The sequence below is a fragment of the Gobio gobio genome, assembly GCF_949357685.1.
Source record: "Gobio gobio genome assembly, chromosome: 11".
Lineage (NCBI taxonomy): Eukaryota > Metazoa > Chordata > Actinopteri > Cypriniformes > Gobionidae > Gobio > Gobio gobio.
In genome coordinates this window covers 55,820,256-55,843,503 of record NC_137104.1, presented here as the reverse complement: position 1 = coordinate 55,843,503, position 23,248 = coordinate 55,820,256, and the positions used below count along the sequence as shown (strand labels likewise).

The 23,248-nt window shown below is 43.4% G+C and overlaps 1 protein-coding gene across 5 annotated transcripts in view; it reads left to right on the top strand.

The window, feature by feature from the left end:
* akap9 (A kinase (PRKA) anchor protein 9) overlaps positions 1-816 on the top strand; it is a 205,683-nt gene extending 204,867 nt beyond the window's left edge. For all 5 annotated transcript variants that reach the window (XM_079828322.1, XM_079828321.1, XM_079828323.1 and 2 more), the window contains 2 exons: positions 100-230; positions 300-816. In XM_079828322.1, coding sequence (XP_079684448.1) covers positions 100-230; positions 300-343 — 175 coding nt within the window. In that variant the 3' untranslated portion in view covers positions 344-816. The remainder of the gene's footprint in view (positions 1-99; positions 231-299) is intronic.
* The last annotated feature ends 22,432 nt before the right edge of the window (positions 817-23,248 follow it).

Genomic DNA, 23,248 nt, shown 5'->3' with positions numbered 1-23,248 from the left:
TTACTACAAAATGTAAAACACAAATATAGATACTGTTTTCAGTTATATTCTATTACATTGGAACCTAGATATAACAATGTATAAATGTGTAATCTCCAGGTATGCCAGTGTGGCGGCTGACCCTGGTTTACCGTGTTCCCACCTGCAGAACTACGACCCCGACCGCGCCCTCACGGACTACATCTCCCGCCTGGAGGCGCTGCAGAGACGCCTGGGCAGCGTCCAATCAGGTAACAGCTGACCCGCCCTCGCTCGCCCCCCCGCCCTGAGCTCATACTGACCGGCTCTTCTTCCCCCAGGCTCGTCTTCATACGCTCAGTTGCACTTCGGAGTCCGCAGATGAAGATCTCCATGGCCTTCTCTCGCGCTGAGCTGCTGTGCTTTTGTATTCCGACTATAAACGTGTGCGATTCTGTGGGACCAAAAACATCTCGTTTTCTCGTGTATCATCTTATAATCAAGCTTTGTGTTGGCGGCACTTGAAGCGTCTGTACATTAGTTCTACCTTGTTTGATGTTAATGGAAAGCAATCATGTTGTTACTGTATATTTGTGGAATGCTAATTTAAGTTGATTATTAATTTAAGACGTGTTGTTCGGCTGCTATCGGCTCGCCACCGCTCGTAACGCTAACAGATGGGCGGCAGTGAGCGAGTCTTCAGTTATCACATACACTGTGTTTTATTCGCTCGCTCGCTCACGTGAAAACACCCGAGGACATTTGTAGAAGACATATTTTTGTAAAGGTAGGAGCTTTGGATTTTATGGGTATTTTGTCAAAACTGAAATAAAGATTAATATAATATTTGAAAACTGCCTTCGCCTCTGTTCTCTTTTATTCTTATCCCAGATTCATCGGTTTGTGATTTTGATTTTTTTACTTTGTGTAAGTGTAATATTTATTTGACAATCACACACTCAAAACAAAAACTCATTGGACAATCTCAATTTAATTGAGGGTAGGTTTTCCATCCAATAAATATGTGTAGCCCCAACTCATAAAAAACTAATTCATGCAATGAAATGTAATTGCGTTGGTCCAACTCAATTTTATCAAATACAGTTTATCCCTCTGGGGTTCTTCAGGGCAGGATTAAGATAAAAAAAGATTTGAGTAAAATCAATGAAATGTGTTTTTGTTCAATAATATTTTTTATTTTCTTTTTTGGTGTTTTGAGGTCATTTTATGATTTATTCTTAATATTTATGCAATAATTATGACCCATTTTTTCCCATTGAATATAATAAAAAATGATTATCTGTATATCATTTTTTTTATTAAAGCTGTATTTCATTTTAGAGTCAAGCCTGGGCCTCATGAAAGCAATTTTTTTAATGAGATCGGTGCCATCCGGTGGACACATTGAGCATTTTTATCATGCAATAGCACATTTTTGATTACTTTTATTTGGTGACTTTATTGGTATTTGGTATAGGAACAACCAAAAAAAGGGACAGGATTTGAAAAGTCTAAGTGGTCGTAAAAAATAGTCACACTCAGGACCTTCGGGTCAAAAATGACCCCCATAGGAAATTAATGGGAAATTGGCAAAAATATGAAAATACAGAGTTTTTTGTGCATATAATCTACAAATCAGCCAGGATGCAGAAAAAAAGACTCAACAGTGAAGATCTCTAAAACATCAAGAGTGCAAAACAGACAAAAAAACTCTCTTATACACACAAAAACACACGCACACACAAATGAACGCGTGCCATTCCAAAAGCTAATTGTGTTTTTGTGTGTGTGTGAGTGTGTGAGTGTGTGTGTGTGTGTGTGTGTGTGTGTGTGTGTGTGTGTGTGTGTGTGTGTGTGTGTGTGTGTGTGTGTGTGTGTGTGTGTGTGTGTGTGTGTGTGTGTGTGTGTGTGTGTGTGTGTGTGTGAGTGTGTGTGTGTGTGTGTGTGTTATTTTGTCTGTTTTGCACTCTTGATGTTTTGCATTAATGTCCAGTCCGTGTCATCACAGCCTAAAGTATATTCATGAGCTAAAAGCCTTCATGATTTGAACGCCGTCCAGTGGATTTTACAGGATGTTCTTCAAGCGACAACTGTAAGTATCTTTAACTGACCTTCTGTGTTTCGAGATTCGTACATGTCTGTAGTCTATGGAAGCTTGTTACCGCCACGGAATATAATAATAAATATAGCCGCAAGCAGCGATGACGGGCCCAAGCCCCGGGGGCTTCAGGGCAACTGTGCACAACAAGCAAAAAGTATTTAACCCTTAAATGCACGACTGTTTCGTCAAACATTCTTACATATTGGAGTCTTTAGTGACCCGCATCTATGTCTAACTTGGATAGATCTATACCTGACGCGATAATATATAAAACTCCTGATATTAGAGCAACAATTACAGAAGAATAAAATACATATTTTGTTCCCTTCTGGAGCTTGTGGAGGTTCAGTTTGAGCAGATGTTTTACACCATCATCTCTGTCCTCGTCAGAACTCAATTCCCAGTACATTCTGCATCTGGATCATATTCGCCATCTCACACATATCCTCAACACTCATTTTCAACGTCTTGAAAATCAATATTTTGCTCACTGACAGCTTCTTCCCCAGATCCAGCATCAGTGACAGTAATATCTGATTGTGTTCAGTTCTTGCTCTGCAGGAAATCTGAGCCATTTCAAGTTTTGCAGATTATAATTATTATTTTGTTTTCTGCCTGCGGTAACTATGAGTGAAACGTCACTTCATCAGTGTGTATCAGACATCGCCACCTTGTGGAATAAAGCTGAATTACACTTTTTCCGTCATTATAGATTAATTTATTATTGTGCAGAAAAAAATACGTACACTCTTACACACCTCGGGTCATAGCGACCCTATACAATTTTGACAAAAAAACGAGTGGAAAAACAGGCATTCAATTATAATTTTATTATTATTTTCTTGTTATGTTGTTTAAAATGGATTGATTGAGGAAAACTAAGAAGGTTGATGTCTAACTTTACAAAATGAATGGAGGAGAGCGAATGACGTCTCGGGTCGCTAAAGACCCAGGGTATGCATTTAAGGGTTAAATGCGTAAATGTAAAAAGACTTTTAAAATCACTTTAATCACATTTTAATCGATTGACGTTTGAGATATTCAATATCCGGTCACAATTTAGCATCTTTTATATATTGTCATCATGTTGAAAAAAGTTTGGTGTGAATCATATAAACTCGCTAGGAGTAGTAGTTTTAATTTCAGAAAAAAAATCTACATTCAAACCAAAATATTTGACTTCCTGTTGGACGGAGCTAATGACTGTAAATTAGAAAGTTGTCCAGCTCGATGAGATCAATATGTGTACCGAGTTTGGTAGGTAAAACTAGCCACACACTTTTGTCAAACGGTGGCGCTATTGAGCTCCTCCACGCCCGTTGCTAATGTCTGCTGGATGACTACCGTAATGTGTGTGTCGAGTTTCATGCAATTTGAAGCATGCTATGATCCTCAAATACACCCAAGAGTATTATTAAAGTTTGACGAGTTGCCATGGCAACAGTAGATATCAAGAATGCTTTCACAGGCCTACATCTGCAGTGTCTTCCCGCATCTGCCAGTTGGTGGCGCTATGAATGACTCAGTCACATCTATGTGATCGGCCTCATACAACGAACTCAAAAAATCAGTCAATGTTTGCAGAAGTTGTAATCTCACACTGTAAAAAAATTCGTAATTTTAACGGTAAAAGACTGTAAAAATGCTACGGTGAAAAACAGTTAATTGGTTAACCGAAAGTTTCCGTACAACATACGGTGACTAACCTTACATTTAATTTACAGTAAAATACCGTTAAATGTACAGTTTTTGGAAGTGAAAAAGAACATTGTGTAATTTACAGTGAAAAAAAGTAAATTGACATTTCCAGAATTCCCTGCGTGACACTTCGCATTTGATGTATTTTCGTTGAAATAACTGTTTCGTCTTAGTTTGTTCTAATTAATTGTGTACATTAGGGATTTATGTTACATCTGATGTTGTTAAATTAATGTTTATTGCATTTTTAAAATTTCATGTGTGTTACCATGATGGCGTTTAGTGTTTGTGTGCATAACTGTGCACCTTCTAAATATTAGTATTGTCCTCTTAAAAGCTGCTTGTGATGAGCTTTAATTCATCACGTGACTCTCATCTCCACTGTGATTGGTGCTTGTCAATATCAACGGTTCATAACAGATATTAGTATTTCAATAAATCGGTAATTTAACATTTCAGTTAATGAAATAGGGTTTATACCGTATATTTTTTATAGTGTACATGTAATTATTACAATATAAACCTTTAAGTTATATGGTTATGAACTGTAAAATAAAAGTTTTTTTAACCGTAATTATTACATTATAAACCTTTAAATTATATGGTGCTGTCCCGTAAAACCTGAAACGTTACTGCCGTATTTTTTACAGTAAAGTTCTGGCAACCACAGCTGCCGGTTTTTTACCGTAAATTTAATGGGGATTTTTTTTTTTTTTTTTACAGTGCACCCAAGTATATGAACATGAAATCTGAGGGTGTGTTTAAACGTCAATGATGTACTAAAATACAGGAAAACGTTTTTCCTTTGCGTTTTTCACATACAGAAGACACTGTAGTCAAAATGATTCCCGTTCACACGGATCCGCGGAAACGACCACAAATGCTGTATTCTGCTGTCTGGCCAGTAGATGGCGATGTCACTGTAAAGAAACTGACTGAATACGCATGTGCATGACATCGGTTCACAAATTCACGTTTTCGTAGTTTGCACTTTGAATCCTGTTTTCAAAAGTTTGCGTTTTCAGGCCCCAAAAACGCTGTTGCCGTGTAAATGAACGGCCAAAACACATACATTTTCTGCTTTCAGTTGAACTGGTGTTGTGTACTTAATTTACAGTTTTGTACTACATTTATATTTTTATGTGGTTTAAAAATCCTATGCATTTCTGGAAAGCCGTTTCAGTCTGACCGCTCTGATCGCATTTTGCATGGTTTATGCGACGTTCTCACGTCAGGCCAGGTGTTGTTTTAATAAACATTGCTGCAGAAACAAGGTTGTGTTGTTGGAAAGTGCCCGTGTTATGACTCATAAAACGCTGTATTAATGCGGTGGCTATTGTGATTATTTAAATAAGACAACATCTGTATTGCAAACCCCTCCATGTTGTTTGGTTTCAATGGCAAGTTGCGTTGATATATGCCATAAAGATATTCCAGTACGAAAGAGCGGCATGGACACTAATCGGATCTGAACAGTTGCGATACACAATGTGAACAGTCAATAATTTTACTATAATATAGTATTTTTTCTAGTCAATAGTGTTTGTGAACCAGTAGATCTACAGTCAATTATACTATCCCTCAGTATTTACTATAGTTTAACAATTGACTAGTACAGTATGCTGTAGTAAATAGCATCATTTACTGTAGTATATTTATGGTTCAAAAACACTAGTATGTACTAGAGTAATTTTCTATAATAGTCTAGTATTTTTAATGGCCATTGCGATGTGATTTGTATTCTTTGAGTGGCTTTTCTTGTTGGTCCCTAATCTCTGGGTCTAACACAAGAATATAGAGCTTATTTCAAACGATTTTCATCGTTCTTCGATGATTTACTATTTTGGGTTATTTTACATGATCTGTTTTTTCCACAGATGTCTCTGTTTCCCGCCCTTCATCAGTAACGGATTTGAGGTGATTTTGAAACTTATCCATGACCATATGACACATGTTTGCAGTTTCTGTGAAGATCTAGATTGCATTTTTGTGTGTTTTAGGAGTTTCTAACAGCTCTTGTCGTCGTCTGTAGTGTGTATGTTTGAAGCGTCGGTTGTAATAATCGCCTCAGGTGAGCGCGCAGTACCGCATTAAACCACACGAGGCGCATCAAGCGAATGAAAGTGTGTGAAAAGCTTCATTTCTACTGCGTTATTTTCTGAATCTGGTGTCTGAACTCAAGCAGAAACACTTTAATGTTAATTAGTGAAGGTTTCGTGCGATTTATAACGCATATAAACCGCTTTTACTGCGCTCTGACTCTGTGCTCGTGTTTGATTGGACGATGGACTCTGTGCTCGTGTTTGATTGGATGATGGCCCCTGTTCTCGTGTTTGATTTTAACATGTTAACATGTAAAGAATCGCGTGTTTTGAAGCGGGTTTCTCTTCATATCTGTGTTTAATCTCGGGGTTTCTCTCAGTCTCTGAGCGGGACGTCAGTTCTCGAGTGTGTGTTTGTGGTTTCTCGCGAGATCTGCCCGTGTCACCGTCACTGAGATGTGTAGCGCGCGGAGTGCCTCCTCTAGCGCGGATCCTCTATCGGTATCGCTTCTCGGCCTTTTGGCTAAGATCAAGTGTAGTATCTGTTCTTATCAGTTTAATATCTGATACGTCCCCTACCCGGGGACCATATATTAAATTGATTTTTGGATCAGGGAGATGGAATAGGGGCTTGCTCCGTCCACTCTACGCATCGACCTGGTATTGCAGTACCTCCAGGAACGGTGCACCCCCACCGGGGAACTAGTCGAGTTAAAGATAGAACACAATTTTAAACATGAAAAGTGAAACATGTAAACTTTTCCGTTAAATGATTATGAACTCAAAAGAGTATAATTCGATGCCTATAATGTGTTGAATGTACTGAAAGTTGTTTTTGTCACCTCCACTTCAAATGGAAAACAGTCTGAATTAGAAATCATGTCCATGGTCGATTTAATGGAATAGTTAACACCCCAAAACTGAATATTACCCCATGATTTACTCTCCCTCAAGTTCAACTCATTCTAGGAGTGTGTGACATCAGATTAACACACAGTATTACTATCACATGTCCTGGCTCTTCCAATCTTTATAACGGTTGTGAATGACTGTTTCTGTCCATAAAAGTGCATCTATCCATCATAAAAGTGCATCTGTCCATCATAAAATGCATCTATAAATCTGGCCATCATAAATCATTGATAATGATTTAACTTTAAAGACGTGCTTTTTGACTACTAAAACAAAATAAAATGGATTTCATAAAATTCAATTGCATGCACTGAAAAAAAATGATATCTTCTGTTCTGTTGATGTGCAAAATACACCAAAGCTGAACTTTGAAATATGAATGTGATGGAGCGGCTCGTGTTCCTCACAGTCCTTCACACATTACACCAGCCTCTGATCTGAACTTTAACCCCATCAATCATTAAACATCCTGTCAGGAGACACACACACTCACACACTCACACACTCACACACACACACACACACACACACACACACACACACACACACACACACACACACACTCACACAGACTCATGCACTCTCACTTACACACACACACACACTCACACACTCTCACTTACACACAAACACACACTCAAGCACTCACACACTCTCACTCACACACTCACACACACACACTCATGCACTCTCACTTACACACACACACACACACACACTCACGCACTCTCACTTACACACACTCTCACTCACACACAGACTCACGCACTCTCACTTACAAACACTCACGCACTCACGCACTCTCACTCACACACTCACGCACTCTCACTTACACACACTCACACACTCTCACTCACACACAGACTCATGCACTCTCACTCACACACTCACTCACACACACACACACACACACACACACACACACACTCACGCACTCTCACTCACACACTCACTCACACACACACTCACACACTCTCACTCACACACAGACTCACGCACTCTCACTTACACACACTCACTCATACACTCACGCACTCACTTACACACACACACACTCACGCACTCTCACTTACACACACTCACTCACACACTCACACACTCACTCACACACTCACACACACACTCACGCACTCTCACTTACACACACTCACTCACACACTCTCTCTCACTCACACACACTCACGCACTCTCACTTACACACTCACACACACACACACACTCACTTACACACACTCACTCACACACTCACGCACTCTCACTTACACACACTCAGACTCACAAACTCTCAATTACACACACACACACACACACACACACTCACTCGCGCACTCTCACTTACACACACTCACTCACAGACTCACGCACTCTCACTCACACACACACTCACTCAGACTCACGCACTCTCACTTACACACACTCACTCACGCTCTCTCACTCATACACTCACGCACTCTCACTCACACACTCACTCAGACTCATGCACTCTCACTTACACACACACACACAGACTCACGCACTCTCACTTACACACACACACACAGACTCACGCACTCTCACTTACACACACTGTGTGAGTGTGTGTAAGAGTGTGTGTAAGTGAGAGTGCGTGAGTCTGTGCGTGAGTGTGTAAGTGAGAGTGTGTGTGAGTGTGTGTAAGTGAGTGTGTGTAAGTGAGAGTGCGTGAGTGAGTGTGTGTGTGAGTCTGTGTGTGAGTGTGTAAGTGAGAGTGCGTGAGTGTGTGTGTGTGTGTGTGTGTGTGTGTGAGTGTGTGTAAGTGAGTGTGTGTAAGTGAGAGTGCGTGAGTGAGTGTGTGCATGTGTGTGTGAGGGAGAGTGCGTGAGTGAGTGTGTGCGTGTGTGAGGGAGAGTGCGTGAGTGTGTGTGTGAGGGAGAGTGCGTGAGTGAGTGTGTGCGTGTGTGAGGGAGAGTGCGTGAGTGTGTGAGTGAGAGTGCGTGAGTCTGTGTGTGAGTGTGTAAGTGAGAGTGCGGGAGTGTGTGAGTGTGAGTGAGAGTGCGTGAGTTTGTGTGAGAGTGAGAGTGCGTGAGTCTGTGAGAGTGCGTGAGTGTGTGAGTGTGTGAATGTGTGTGTGAGTGAGTGTGCGTGAGTCTGTGAGTGTGTGTGTGAGTGAGAGTGCGTGAGTGTGTGTGTGTAAGTGAGAGTGCGTGAGTGTGTGTGTGAGTGAGAGTGCGTGAGTCTGTGTGTGAGTGTGTGAGTGAGAGTGTGTGAGTGTGTGTGAGTGTGTGAGGGAGAGTGCGTGAGTGTGTGTGTGTGAGGGAGAGTGCGTGAGTGTGTGAGTGAGAGTGCGTGAGTCTGTGTGTGAGTGTGTAAGTGAGAGTGCGGGAGTGTGTGAGTGTGAGTGAGAGTGCGTGAGTGTGTGTGAGTGTGTGTGAGAGTGAGAGTGCGTGAGTCTGTGAGAGTGCGTGAGTGTGTGAGTGTGTGAATGTGTGTGTGAGTGAGTGTGCGTGAGTCTGTGAGTGTGTGTGTGAGTGAGAGTGCGTGAGTGTGTGTGTGAGTGAGAGTGCGTGAGTCTGTGTGTGAGTGTGTGAGTGAGAGTGTGTGAGTGTGTGTGTGAGTGTGTGAGGGAGAGTGCGTGAGTGTGTGAGTGAGAGTGCGTGAGTGTGTGTGTGAGTGTGTGTAAGTGAGAGTGCGTGAGTGTGTGAGTGTGTGTGAGAGTGAGAGTGCGTGAGTCTGTGAGAGTGCGTGAGTGTGTGAGTGTGTGAATGTGTGTGTGAGTGAGTGTGCGTGAGTCTGTGAGTGTGTGTGTGAGTGAGAGTGCGTGAGTCTGTGTGAGTGTGTGTGTAAGTGAGAGTGCGTGAGTATGTGAGTGTGTGTGTGAGTGAGAGTGCGTGAGTCTGTGTGTGAGTGTGTGAGTGAGAGTGCGTGAGTGTGTGTGTGAGTGTGTGTAAGTGAGAGTGCGGGAGTGTGTGAGTGTGTGTGTGAGTGAGAGTGCGTGAGTGTGTGAGTGTGTGTGTGAGGGAGAGTGCGTGAGTGTGTGAGTGAGAGTGCGTGAGTCTGTGTGTGAGTGTGTGTAAGTGAGAGTGCGGGAGTGTGTGAGTGTGTGTGTGAGTGAGAGTGCGTGATTGTGTGAGAGTGAGAGTGCATGAGTCTGTGAGAGTGCGTGAGTGTGTGAATTTGTGTGTGAGTGAGTGTGCGTGAGTCTGTGAGTGTGTGTGTGAGTGAGAGTGCGTGAGTGTGTGAGTGTGTGTGTAAGTGAGAGTGCGTGAGTATGTGAGTGTGTGTGTGAGTGAGAGTGCGTGAGTCTGTGTGTGAGTGTGTAAGTGAGAGTGCGTGAGTGTGTGTGTGAGTGTGTGAGTGAGAGTGGGTGAGTCTGTGTGTGAGTGTGTGAGTGAGAGTGCGTGAGTCTGTGTGTGAGTGTGTGAGTGAGAGTGCGTGAGTCTGTGTGTGAGTGTGTAAGTGAGAGTGCGTGAGTGTGTGTGTGAGTGTGTGAGGGAGAGTGCGTGAGTGTGTGAGTGAGAGTGCGTGAGTCTGTGTGTGAGTGTGTGTAAGTGAGAGTGCGGGAGTGTGTGAGTGTGTGTGTGTGTGTGTGAGTGTGTGAGTGAGTGAGTGAGAGTGCGTGAGTCTGTGTGTGAGTGTGTGAGTGAGAGTGCGTGAGTCTGTGTGTGAGTGTGTAAGTGAGAGTGCGTGAGTGTGTGTGTGAGTGTGTGAGGGAGAGTGCGTGAGTGCGTGAGTGAGAGTGCGTGAGTCTGTCTGTGTGTGAGTGTGTGTAAGTGAGAGTGCGTGAGTGTGTGTGTGTGAGTGTGTGTAAGTGAGAGTGCGGGAGTGTATGAGTGTGTGTGTGTGTGTGTGTGTGAGTGAGAGTGCGTGAGTGTGTGTGTGAGGGAGAGTGCGTGAGTGTGTGAGTGAGAGTGCGTGAGTCTGTGTGTGAGTGTGTGTAAGTGAGAGTGCGGGAGTGTGTGTGTGAGGGAGAGTGCGTGAGTGTGTGAGTGAGAGTGCGTGAGTCTGTGTGTGAGTGTGTGTGTGAGTGAGAGTGCGTGAGTGTGTGAGTGTGTGAGTGTGTGTGAGAGTGAGAGTGCGTGAGTCTGTGAGAGTGCGTGAGTGTGTGAGTGTGTGAATGTGTGTGTGAGTGAGTGTGCGTGAGTCTGTGAGTGTGTGTGTGTGAGTGAGAGTGCGTGAGTGTGTGAGTGTGCGTGTAAGTGAGAGTGCGTGAGTGTGTGAGTATGTGAGTGAGTGTGTGTGTGAGTGAGAGTGCGTGAGTCTGTGTGTGAGTGTGTAAGTGAGAGTGCGTGAGTGTGTGAGTGTGTAAGTGAGAGTGCGTGAGTCTGTGTGTGAGTGTGTGAGTGAGTGTGCGTGAGTCTGTGAGTGTGTGTGTGAGTGAGAGTGCGTGAGTGTGTGTGTAAGTGAGAGTGCGTGAGTGTGTGTGTGAGTGAGAGTGCGTGAGTCTGTGTGTGAGTGTGTGAGTGAGAGTGCGTGAGTGTGTGTGTGAGTGTGTGAGGGAGAGTGCGTGAGTGTGTGAGTGAGAGTGCGTGAGTGTGTGTGTGAGTGTGTGTAAGTGAGAGTGCGGGAGTGTGTGAGTGTGTGTGTGTGAGTGAGAGTGCGTGAGTGTGTGAGTGTGTGTGAGAGTGAGAGTGCGTGAGTCTGTGAGAGTGCGTGAGTGTGTGAATGTGTGTGTGAGTGAGTGTGCGTGAGTCTGTGAGTGTGTGTGTGAGTGAGAGTGCGTGAGTCTGTGTGAGTGTGTGTGTAAGTGAGAGTGCGTGAGTATGTGAGTGTGTGTGTGAGTGAGAATGCGTGAGTCTGTGTGTGAGTGTGTGAGTGAGAGTGCGTGAGTGTGTGTGTGAGTGTGTGTAAGTGAGAGTGCGGGAGTGTGTGAGTGTGTGTGTGTGTGAGTGAGAGTGCGTGAGTGTGTGTGTGAGGGAGAGTGCGTGAGTGTGTGAGTGAGAGTGCGTGAGTCTGTGTGTGAGTGTGTGTAAGTGAGAGTGCGGGAGTGTGTGAGTGTGTGTGTGAGTGAGAGTGCGTGAGTGTGTGTGAGAGTGAGAGTGCATGAGTCTGTGAGAGTGCGTGAGTGTGTGAATGTGTGTGTGAGTGAGTGTGCGTGAGTCTGTGAGTGTGTGTGTGAGTGAGAGTGCGTGAGTGTGTGTGTAAGTGAGAGTGCGTGAGTCTGTGTGTGTGTGAGTGTGTGAGTGAGAGTGCGTGAGTCTGTGTGTGAGTGTGTGAGTGAGAGTGCGTGAGTCTGTGTGTGAGTGTGTAAGTGAGAGTGCGTGAGTGTGTGTGTGAGTGTGTGAGGGAGAGTGCGTGAGTGTGTGAGTGAGAGTGCGTGAGTCTGTGTGTGAGTGTGTGTAAGTGAGAGTGTGGGAGTGTGTGAGTGTGTGTGTGTGAGTGAGAGTGCGTGAGTCTGTGTGTGAGTGTGTGAGTGAGAGTGCGGGAGTGTGTGAGTGAGAGTGCGTGAGTGTGTGTTTGAGTGTGTGAGGGAGAGTGCGTGAGTGCGTGAGTGAGAGTGCGTGAGTCTGTGTGTGAGTGTGTGTAAGTGAGAGTGCGGGAGTGTGGGAGTGAGTGTGTGAGTGAGAGTGCGTGAGTGTGTGTGTGAGTGTGTGTAAGTGAGAGTGCGGGAGTGTGTGAGTGTGTGAGAGTGCGTGAGTGTGTGAGTGTGTGTGTGAGTCTGTGTGTGAGTGTGTGTAAGTGAGAGAGAGTGCGTGAGTGTGTGTGTGAGGGAGAGTGCGTGAGTGTGTGAGTGAGAGTGCGTGAGTCTGTGTGTGAGTGTGTGTAAGTGAGAGTGCGGGAGTGTGTGAGTGTGTGTGTGAGTGAGAGTGCGTGAGTGTGTGTGAGAGTGAGAGTGCATGAGTCTGTGAGAGTGCGTGAGTGTGTGAATGTGTGTGTGAGTGAGTGTGCGTGAGTCTGTGAGTGTGTGTGTGAGTGAGAGTGCGTGAGTGTGTGTGTAAGTGAGAGTGCGTGAGTCTGTGTGTGTGTGAGTGTGTGAGTGAGAGTGCGTGAGTCTGTGTGTGAGTGTGTGAGTGAGAGTGCGTGAGTCTGTGTGTGAGTGTGTAAGTGAGAGTGCGTGAGTGTGTGTGTGAGTGTGTGAGGGAGAGTGCGTGAGTGTGTGAGTGAGAGTGCGTGAGTCTGTGTGTGAGTGTGTGTAAGTGAGAGTGCGGGAGTGTGTGAGTGTGTGTGTGTGAGTGAGAGTGCGTGAGTCTGTGTGTGAGTGTGTGAGTGAGAGTGCGGGAGTGTGTGAGTGAGAGTGCGTGAGTGTGTGTTTGAGTGTGTGAGGGAGAGTGCGTGAGTGCGTGAGTGAGAGTGCGTGAGTCTGTGTGTGAGTGTGTGTAAGTGAGAGTGCGGGAGTGTGGGAGTGAGTGTGTGAGTGAGAGTGCGTGAGTGTGTGTGTGAGTGTGTGTAAGTGAGAGTGCGGGAGTGTGTGAGTGTGTGAGAGTGCGTGAGTGTGTGAGTCTGTGTGTGAGTGTGTGTAAGTGAGAGTGCGGGAGTGTGTGAGTGTGTGTGTGAGGGAGAGTGCGTGAGTGTGTGAGTGAGAGTGCGTGAGTCTGTGTGTGAGTGTGTGTAAGTGAGAGTGCGGGAGTGTGTGTGTGAGTTAGAGTGCGTGAGTGTGTGTGTGAGTGTGTGAGTGTGTGTGAGAGTGAGAGTGCGTGAGTCTGTGAGAGTGCGTGAGTGTGTGAGTGTGTGAATGTGTGTGTGAGTGAGTGTGCGTGAGTCTGTGAGTGTGTGTGTGAGTGAGAGTGCGTGAGTGTGTGAGTGTGCGTGTAAGTGAGAGTGCGTGAGTGTGTGAGTATGTGAGTGAGTGTGTGTGTGAGTGAGAGTGCGTGAGTCTGTGTGTGAGTGTGTAAGTGAGAGTGCGTGAGTGTGTGTGTGAGTGTGTGAGTGTGTAAGTGAGAGTGCGTGAGTCTGTGTGTGAGTGTGTGAGTGAGAGTGCGTGAGTCTGTGTGTGAGTGTGTAAGTGAGAGTGCGTGAGTGTGTGTGTGAGTGAGTGTAAGTGAGAGTGCGGGAGTGTGTGAGTATGTGAGTGAGTGTGTGTGTGAGTGAGAGTGCGTGAGTCTGTGTGTGAGTGTGTAAGTGAGAGTGCGTGAGTGTGTGTGTGAGTGTGTGAGTGTGTAAGTGAGAGTGCGTGAGTGTGTGTGTGAGTGTGTGAGTGAGAGTGCGTGAGTCTGTGTGTGAGTGTGTAAGTGAGAGTGCGTGAGTCTGTGTGTGAGTGAGTGTAAGTGAGAGTGCGGGAGTGTGTGAGTGTGTGAGTGTGTGAGTGTGTGAGTGTGTGTGTGAGTGTGTGAGTGAGAGTGCGTGAGTGTGTGAGTGAGAGTGCGTGAGTCTGTGTGTGAGTGTGTAAGTGAGAGTGCGTGAATGTGTGTGAGTGTGTGAGGGAGAGTGCGTGAGTGTGTGAGTGAGAGTGCGTGAGTCTGTGTGTGAGTGAGTGTGTGTAAGTGAGAGTGCGTGAGTGTGTGTGAGAGTGAGAGTGCGTGAGTCTGTGTGTGAGTGTGTGTAAGTGAGAGTGCGGGAGTGTGTGAGTGTGTGTGAGAGTGAGAGTGCGTGAGTGTGTGTAAGTGAGAGTGCGGGAGTGTGTGAGTGTGTGAGTGTGTGTGAGAGTGAGAGTGCGTGAGTGTGTGAGTGAGAGTGCGTGAGTCTGTGTGTGAGAGTGTGAGTGAGAGTGCGTGAGTCTGTGTGTGAGTGTGTGAGGGAGAGTGCGTGAGTCTGTGTGTGAGTGTGTAAGTGAGAGTGCGTGAGTGTGTGTGTGAGTGTGTGAGGGAGAGTGCGTGAGTGTGTGAGTGAGAGTGCGGGAGTATGTGAGTGAGTGTGTGTGTGAGTGAGAGTGCGTGAGTCTGTGTGTGAGTGTGTAAGTGAGAGTGCGTAAGTGTTTGTGTGAGTGTGTGAGTGTGTAAGTGAGAGTGCGTGAGTCTGTGTGTGAGTGTGTGAGTGAGAGTGCGTGAGTCTGTGTGTGAGTGTGTGAGTGAGAGTGCGTGAGTCTGTGTGTGAGTGTGTAAGTGAGAGTGCGTGAGTGTGTGTGTGAGTGTGTGAGGGAGAGTGCGTGAGTGTGTGAGTGAGAGTGCGTGAGTCTGTGTGTGAGTGTGTGTAAGTGAGAGTGCGGGAGTGTGTGAGTGTGTGTGTGAGTGTGTGAGTGAGAGTGCGTGAGTCTGCGTGTGAGTGTGTGAGTGAGAGTGCGTGAGTCTGTGTGTGAGTGTGTAAGTGAGAGTGCGTGAGTGTGTGTGAGTGTGTGAGGGAGAGTGCGTGAGAGACCAATCAGGAGCCTGCTTGCTGCTGTCACGTGGTAAAGTGACGTGTATGAGAAACCCTGCATAAATTAAAAATAGTACTATTGTGTCACAAAATGTAGTTTTAAGACTTTTTCAGGTGGGAATGTAGTTGTTTAAAGCTCACATGTGTGGTTTATTTATAAAGAGAGCGCCTATTTTAAAAAAAATAATCTTGTGTTTTTGGAGTTGTGAGATCCAGGCGATCACCTGTCAATCACCGCTCATAACCCCGGCGAGAGCAGCCTTTCCTCGGCCAGTCCTTCTGGCGTCTGCCGCTGGCTCTGATGTCCTGTAGTCAGAGCCGGCCCAGCCACTAAGCGAACCTTGCAATTGCAAAGGGCCCCGTGGCCAGCAGAGGGCCCCCTAGAGTCATTGCTGAAAAAAAAATTATACATCAAAAGTAACATAAAATAAATAAATAAAAAGAAAGAAAGAAATTGGCCTACAGCGCTCTTTATCAGGCATCATGATAAGCACAGTTGTTATTTATTTAGTTCTTTATTATGGCGAGTTCCCCGCTAATCTTGACCCCTGACTGACCCTGTGATGTCAGTCACATCATGTCACTCGTCACCTGTCAGTCAGTGACTCCGACGTCGACGATGTCTGACAACAAGAAACGAAAATATCTTTCTGGCCATGAAAAACGACAAAAGAAGAGGCTGGAAGAAGAAAAGAAGCAAGAAGATAAAGGTACGTAAACCTGTAGGCTTAATTTTCCGATACCTATGTATGTATGGATAATCTGCAGTCTAAATATAAGTTAGTCTCTCTCGCTCGCAGTATAGCGAGGCGGTTGTTATAGCGAATAAAAACCGCCTCGCAGCTCGCTATAGATTATCCCTCTTATTACATGGATACCTACCAAATCAATTAATAATTTGACACAAAATATTGATTTAAAAGGGAGTTTATTGATTTAAAAACGATTGTTGCTTCCGCTAAAGAAAATAGTCCGTTCCGCGTCCATAGCAACGCTCTGCTCAACGGTGTGTTATAGCTACTTCACAGCGGGCTGTTATCAAGACGTAACAGACCCGCATTCTACATTGGAATTCAACCAAGCCATGTAATAAATGCTAATAACATGCTGCATAAAATTAGTTTAGTATTATACCATTTGCTGTGATGTTAAAGCATTTAACAGAACAATACAACCCCAGTTTGGCTTCTTCAAAGGGCTAACATTAATTTACTCATGTCCCCTTTCCAGGGGCACTATTAAAGTATATGCTGCCAGTTAGCAAAGCTCCAGCTGTTGGTGAATATAAAGGTACTGTAAAATGATAACCGTCTGCATTTTAAAAAATTAAGTCTAACTTTATATATAATTATTTTCTTTATTGCAGCTCCATCAACCACTTCTTTTCCTGGTTCACAACACAGTCATGTCACCCAAGAAGACACAAATACACAAGTTTGGATTTTAATAGTTCTATTGAAATGTTACCTAATTATTATTATTGTTACTTTTAATCTTGTTTGTGGTGTTTTAGATATTGTTAATTTTGTTTATTTGAAAAGTTAAACCATTTAAATGTTCTATTTATTATTTTATATAATAGTTTATTTAAATGTATTAAATATTATTCTATTTGCTCTATTTCATTTCAATTATATATAGGCTGTTGTCTGTGCCTCTTAAACTCTTGTGTCAATTAAAAATGTTTCTTTGATTCTCAGTGAAAATCACTTTATCAGTCTTTTTATTCAGCAAGTTCATCAGTGTGATCATTGCACTGCACTGCCATTCAGCTCAGTGGCATCATAATTTTACTGTTAGACATCAAACATGGAACTCAACTCAAGAACTCAAGGTCTTTTATTGTCATTCTGTACATGTTGCCACATAAGAACGAAATACGTACTCAGGACCAGCAGCGTCAAAAAGAAAATTAGCATACAGTATACATAGAATAATTAAAACATAATTTAATAGACTAAAAAATAAAATAAAAACATAGTAGATATAATATGTACAGTATAGTTATAAGGTAGTCATTGCTTTTCTTTAGGCCTTACTTAAAACGGTCAAAGGGGCCTCCAACCAAATTTTGCTTAGGGCCCCCAAAGGTCTAGGGCCGGCTCTGCCTGTAGTGGTTCGTTTTGTGCTGATCTAACGGCCAATCTTTGCTCTCATGAATCTATAATTTGTTGTCTGCCAAATCGTTTTGACTGAGGGCAAAGAGAAGTTTCATAACTTTATATTTTAAGGATATTTTCATACATGCAGTGAAGATAATGTAGGAGTTGCCTGGACCACATGTGTGGCTATTAATGCTTAATATATATTTTTAATGAAAATGAAAAGAGGCAGAGTGGTGTTTTATGACATATTTCTCCTGGAGTGCCTTGAACGCGCGTCAATTTCGCTTCCAGCGCTCGATTTCTACGCGCGTCCAATTCTCTACTGACGCGCGAATGCATTCAAAATGTTCGCGCGTGAAACTAGACGCGGTAGACGCGATTTTGACGCACAATTCGCGTTTGGTGTGAACGCAGCATTAAGCCAAGACAGGCAGATCAACGGGCGACTGCATTTCTGTGCCGATGATTGACAGGGCAGTTTAAATGCTCGTAACTAAGCAACAGAGTCCGTTAAAGATGTTTTAGTAAAACCAAAGCTTGCACACTCGCTACACACTCTAAAGTTAGCGCCTTTTCTTCACTAAAAACGACTTTTAGCTCGCTGTATAAATAGGCGAATCGGGACGCAGAATTAAATACGCGCTGCTGACGTCACATGACGCGTCTCCGTTCGGCGAAAGCGCGAATGTTGTGTTTATTCTCCTGAAGCCTCGTCGCTCCTGAAGTTCATCCGCTTCACGGCGGACTCAGTGGAATTGAAGTCGCTGTGACTCGACCGTGTGTCCGTCGGTGATAAAGAGTGAATGTTAGTCACCGTTGATGTGAACGGTCGCGAGCAGAACGAGGCTCTGACTGGATCTGTGCTCTTCATACTTACCTGGCAGGGGTGACTCCATGATCACTGAGGTGGATCACCTAAAGTGAGGACCAGTCATTGCACAGGGACTGGTTTGACCTTTACGAATTCTCCAAATGTGAGAATCTCGACTGCACAATTTGTGGTAGCGGGGACTGCGTTCGCGCTCTCCCCTCATATACTGGTGAAAAATAGAATTCGTTGACATTATGGTAAGTAATATTGAGATTGTGTCAGGCATGTACAGTACACATTTTTAAATCTGCTAAAAACAATTATTCTCGACGGTGGAAACGGCCTAAACTTATTTGGCGAACTTTAGATTGGTTCGGTGGTTTAATGATCAGTTAAAGAGGTCACAAAAACCTTCTAAATAAATTGTCTTTAGATTAAATAAAACTGTTGAATGTTTTAGTTTTCTCAGTTTAGTGCTGTGGAAATTAACAATCAAACATGTAAAGGTGAATCTAATTGTGTAATCTTGAGGTTATGTCTCTGAATTTTTTTTTTCTTTTAAAACATTAATGATAGACATTCAACATTACAGTATAAATAAAAGCTATATAAATACCAAGTGAACTTAAAACAATACTCACACAAAACCATTATAATAAATGTCTGGGGGTCATTTAGAACATTTCAAACTTGTGTGGGAAAAGGTTACACAAACAAGGCTTTGTTACAGTAATATTTTTTTAAATTTTTTCTACATTATTTTCTGAATTCTACACTTTGTCTTGCGTTAGTTTAATAATATAGCCTACCCATCATTGATAACCCTTTGTTATAAATAAAAAAGCGGAAATTATTAGTAATTCTCTCTGGCCTGATTAGCTAAGCCCGCTAAAAACACAAGACAAGCAGGACCGTAACACACTAAAAACACAAGACAAGCAGGACCATAACACGCTAAAAACACAAGACAAGCAGGACCGTAACACGCTAAAAACACAAGACTAGCAGGACCGTAACACGCTAAAAACACAAGACAAGCAGGACCGTAACACGCTAAAAACACAAGACAAGCAGGACCGTAACACGATAAAAACACAAGACAAGCAGGACCGTAACACGCTAAAAACACAAGACAAGCAGGACCGTAACACGATAAAAACACAAGACAAGCAGGACCGTAACACGCTAAAAACACAAGACAAGCAGGACCATAACACGCTAAAAACACAAGACAAGCAGGACCATAACACGCTAAAAACACAAGACAAGCAGGACCGTAACACACTAAAAACACAAGACAAGCAGGACCATAACACGCTAAAAACACAAGACAAGCAGGACCGTAACACGCTAAAAACACAAGACTAGCAGGACCGTAACACGCTAAAAACACAAGACAAGCAGGACCGTAACACGCTAAAAACACAAGACAAGCAGGACCGCAACACGCTAAAAACACAAGACAAGCAGGACCGCAACACGCTAAAAACACAAGACAAGCAGGACCGTAACACGCTAAAAACACAAGACAAGCAGGACCGCAACACGCTAAAAACACAAGACAAGCAGGACCGCAACACGCTAAAAACACAAGATAAGCAGGACCGTAACACGCTAAAAACACAAGACAAGCAGGACCGTAACACGCTAAAAACACAAGACAAGCAGGACCATAACACGCTAAAAACACAAGACAAGCAGGACGGTAACACGCTAAAAACACAAGACTAGCAGGACCGTAACACGCTAAAAACACAAGACAAGCAGGACCGTAACACGCTAAAAACACAAGACAAGCAGGACCGTAACACGCTAAAAACACAAGACAAGCAGGACCGTAACACGCTAAAAACACAAGACAAGCAGGACCGTAACACGCTAAAAACACAAGACAAGCAGGACTGTAACACGCTAAAAACACAAGACAAGCAGGACGGTAACACGCTAAAAACACAAGACTAGCAGGACCGTAACACGCTAAAAACACAAGACAAGCAGGACCGCAACACGCTAAAAACACAAGACAAGCAGGACCGCAACACGCTAAAAACACAAGACAAGTGTGAAATTAACACTCGCTCCTGACGCTCTATTCACGTTTGGTGTGAACGCAGCATGATGGTAAAAAAACGTAGTAAAAGTATTCGAGAGGGGTCCCACACGTTACAAAGTTCGTAGAATAAGGAGGAAGATATTAGGGTCGCGTGACTGGGACTCGTGTTTATGCGGGACTCTCAGATACAAACTAAATAAACTCACAGCGCTCACCACAACTCAATACAACTCAGTACAATAAAACTTTCTCAGCTATCTTTCTCCAGCTCTCTCGGCCCACGAGTGCCCAGTCCGTCTCTCTCTCTCTCTCTCTCTCTCTCTCTCTCTCTCTCTCTCTCTGGCAGCGTTTGAAGATCACGCCCCCTCCGCCACAAGAGCCAATAGACCCTTTTCACAGACTGTGTGACGCGTTTTAACGGTCATCAATATCATAAATCCTGCAACGTTTTTTTGTATTTTCATTTTTTTATATATATATATATGTACATATATAACACTAATACTTTGTTTTTTATTCCTTTGGCATCAAATTACAATGAAAAAGTAACCGCTGCTGTGAGAGTGTTTCTAATACAGCGTCTATGGGAGTGATGGTAAAAATTAACATATTTCTCTCTTTTGACTGCCGTTATCAATCTCACTCTATTTTTTCCCTCTTTTTGAAAGTTGTGAAATCACTATTCTGGCATTTTTCTTTTGCTCTGTGAGCAAATGGGCACACAAAAATAAATATTTAATGTATTCTCTCATTCACAGCTATAATATTTAACCCAACTATGACGACTTCCGCTCTGAGAAACCCGGAAATGTGAAAAGGGTGTATACTCATTTCAAATGCAAAGATGTCAGCCAATCACAGCAGTGGGCGTTTTCACTGAAGTCTCACAGCAGACACGCCCCTTCAAACAGAGCATTTAAAGGGATAGTTCACCCAAAAATGAAAATTCTGTCATCATTAATGCTGCGTTCACACCAAACGCGAATAGAATGGCTGGCGCGAGTGATTTCAATGTTAAGTCAATGGAAAGACGCGTTGACGCACGTCTGGAGGTCTCGCGGTGCGGAAGGCGCGCTTCGCACAGTGCGAATGACGTGAGTTGGGCGCGAATTGAGCGTCTTGCGCGATACACGCGATACATGCGAGTGGTGCTTTTTGTGCATTCACGCGTTTGAAGCGAATTCACGTCTGACACCCGAGTTGAAAAATTGGAACTTTGTCGTCAATTCGCGGGAGCCTGCTCACTGCTGTCACATGGTGAAGTGATGTGATGAGAAACCCCGCATAAATTAAAAATACTTCTATTGTGTCACAAAATGTAGTTTTAAGACTTTTTGAGGTGAGAATGTAGTTGTTTAAAGCTCAAATCTGTGGTTTATTTATAAAGTGAGCGCCTATTTAAAAAAAATTATCTTGTGTTTTTGGAGTTGTGAGATCCAGACGATCACCTGTCAATCACCGCTCATAACCCCGGCGAGAGCAGCCTTTCCTCGGCTAGTCCTTCTGATGCTGCGTTTACACCAAACGCGAATAGAGCGTCTGGCTAGACATGTGCCGGTAAACGGTAATACAATATACCGCAATAATGAACATGCACAATATTGTTATCGTGGGCACTTCAAAATACCGTGAATAATTATTTATTAAGAATTATTCAGATTTTTAGAATGAATTTTAAGAATACTTTACCCATCAACCGTTTAAAATGAAAAACACGTCAAATAGGAACGCGCACTGATGTAAATAGACCGTTCATGAGCCGAGCACATGGCGGAATGAGGAGACGCTGAAGTGCACATTCACTCTCTGACAGCAGAGGGCGCTGACGCAACAGCAGAAATGCAGCCGTTTCCCCAGTAATCACATAACCTAATACATAATACTTAAAGACTTAAGGCTATTCATTTTCAAACTTGCATTTTATATTTTAATCTGGACTAAATGACATGCCCTAGATATTGTTTGAATATGTTCTGACTGTTGTTCAATCACACACTTTACAAGGCTCCAGTATTTAACATTAGTTCCTTCATTAACAGACTGACAATGAAAAATACTTCTAAAGCTTGTATTAATCTTAGTTAAATGTACATTTCAGCATACCTATTGTTCTTTATAATTCTTTTGCACTTTAATCTGTTTTAAATATTTGTTTACTTTATACATTTTTGTGTATTGCTTTATTGTATTTAAATGTTTGGTTCTTTTGTTATAAGAAAGTGATTTAACCTGTTATAGTATGACAACACTTTTTTGCAACTTATTTCAATATCGTGATAATACCGTATACCGTGATAAAAGCTTCAGCAATTAATCGCAACATGAAAATTTGATACCGGCACATGCCTACGTCTGGCGCGAGTGATTTCAATGTTAAGTCAATGGAAAGGCGCGTTGACGCGCGTCTGGAGGTCAAGGACGCGATTCTGTCATTCACTTGTCCGAGTAAAACATTTGCTTGTCCGGATTTTTTTGGGGTGTAAAAAAGACATATGATAGAGTTCTGAAGCATTTTTATTGGCCGCTGTTGAAGAGGGATATCTCGTGGTTTATAAAAACCTGTCATACCTGTCAAGTGACGGGGAAGCCTAATCAGACACTGGAACAGGCCCCATTGTGTCCAATACCTCCAGTTGAGCAACCTTTTGAGCACCTTTTAATAGACTGTGTTGGTCCGCTTGCTGTTGTGGGTGATCGAGTAAACAGCCACCTCAGAGTTTGCTTGAGTATGTCAATGGCCTTTGCAGACATTTGTTTTTAGCCGGTCAAGCTGCACGGATACATTTCGACAAGGCGCAAATGAGGATGAAAGAGCTTTTTGATCGCCAGTCTGAACAGCGGGCATTTAGTTCTGGAGCTCAAGTTTTAGCATTGTTGCCTTTAATGGGCTCTCCGTTTTGTGCAAAATGTATGGGACCTTATACTGTTGTGCGTGCCCTATCCGATTTAAACTATGAAATTACGACTCCAGACAGAAAGAAGAGAAATCAAATCAGTCATGTGAACTTATTGAAACCTTTTTTCTCCCGTGATTGTAAACAAGCTGATGTTAAACCATCCGTTGTGGTTCTTTCTGTAATGGTTGGGTTGGGTCAGTCTTTGGTGGGAGAGACCGAGGGGGTTAAAGTTCCAGTTGATGCTGTAATGCAACCTCGTTTAAAAAACTCTGAAAAATTGGGGAGTTTGTTGTCTCCTTTTTCTGTTTTCTGTGGGTTCTGCGAGGTATGTCAGCAAATTTGACTTGCTTAAAGGTTACTGGCAGGTGCCTTTGACACCTCGGGCACAGGAGATAACTGCTTTTATAACATCTTCGGGGCTATACTCTTACTCTGTCATGAGTTTTGGGTTACGAAACGCACCGGCGACCTTTCAGAGGTTAAT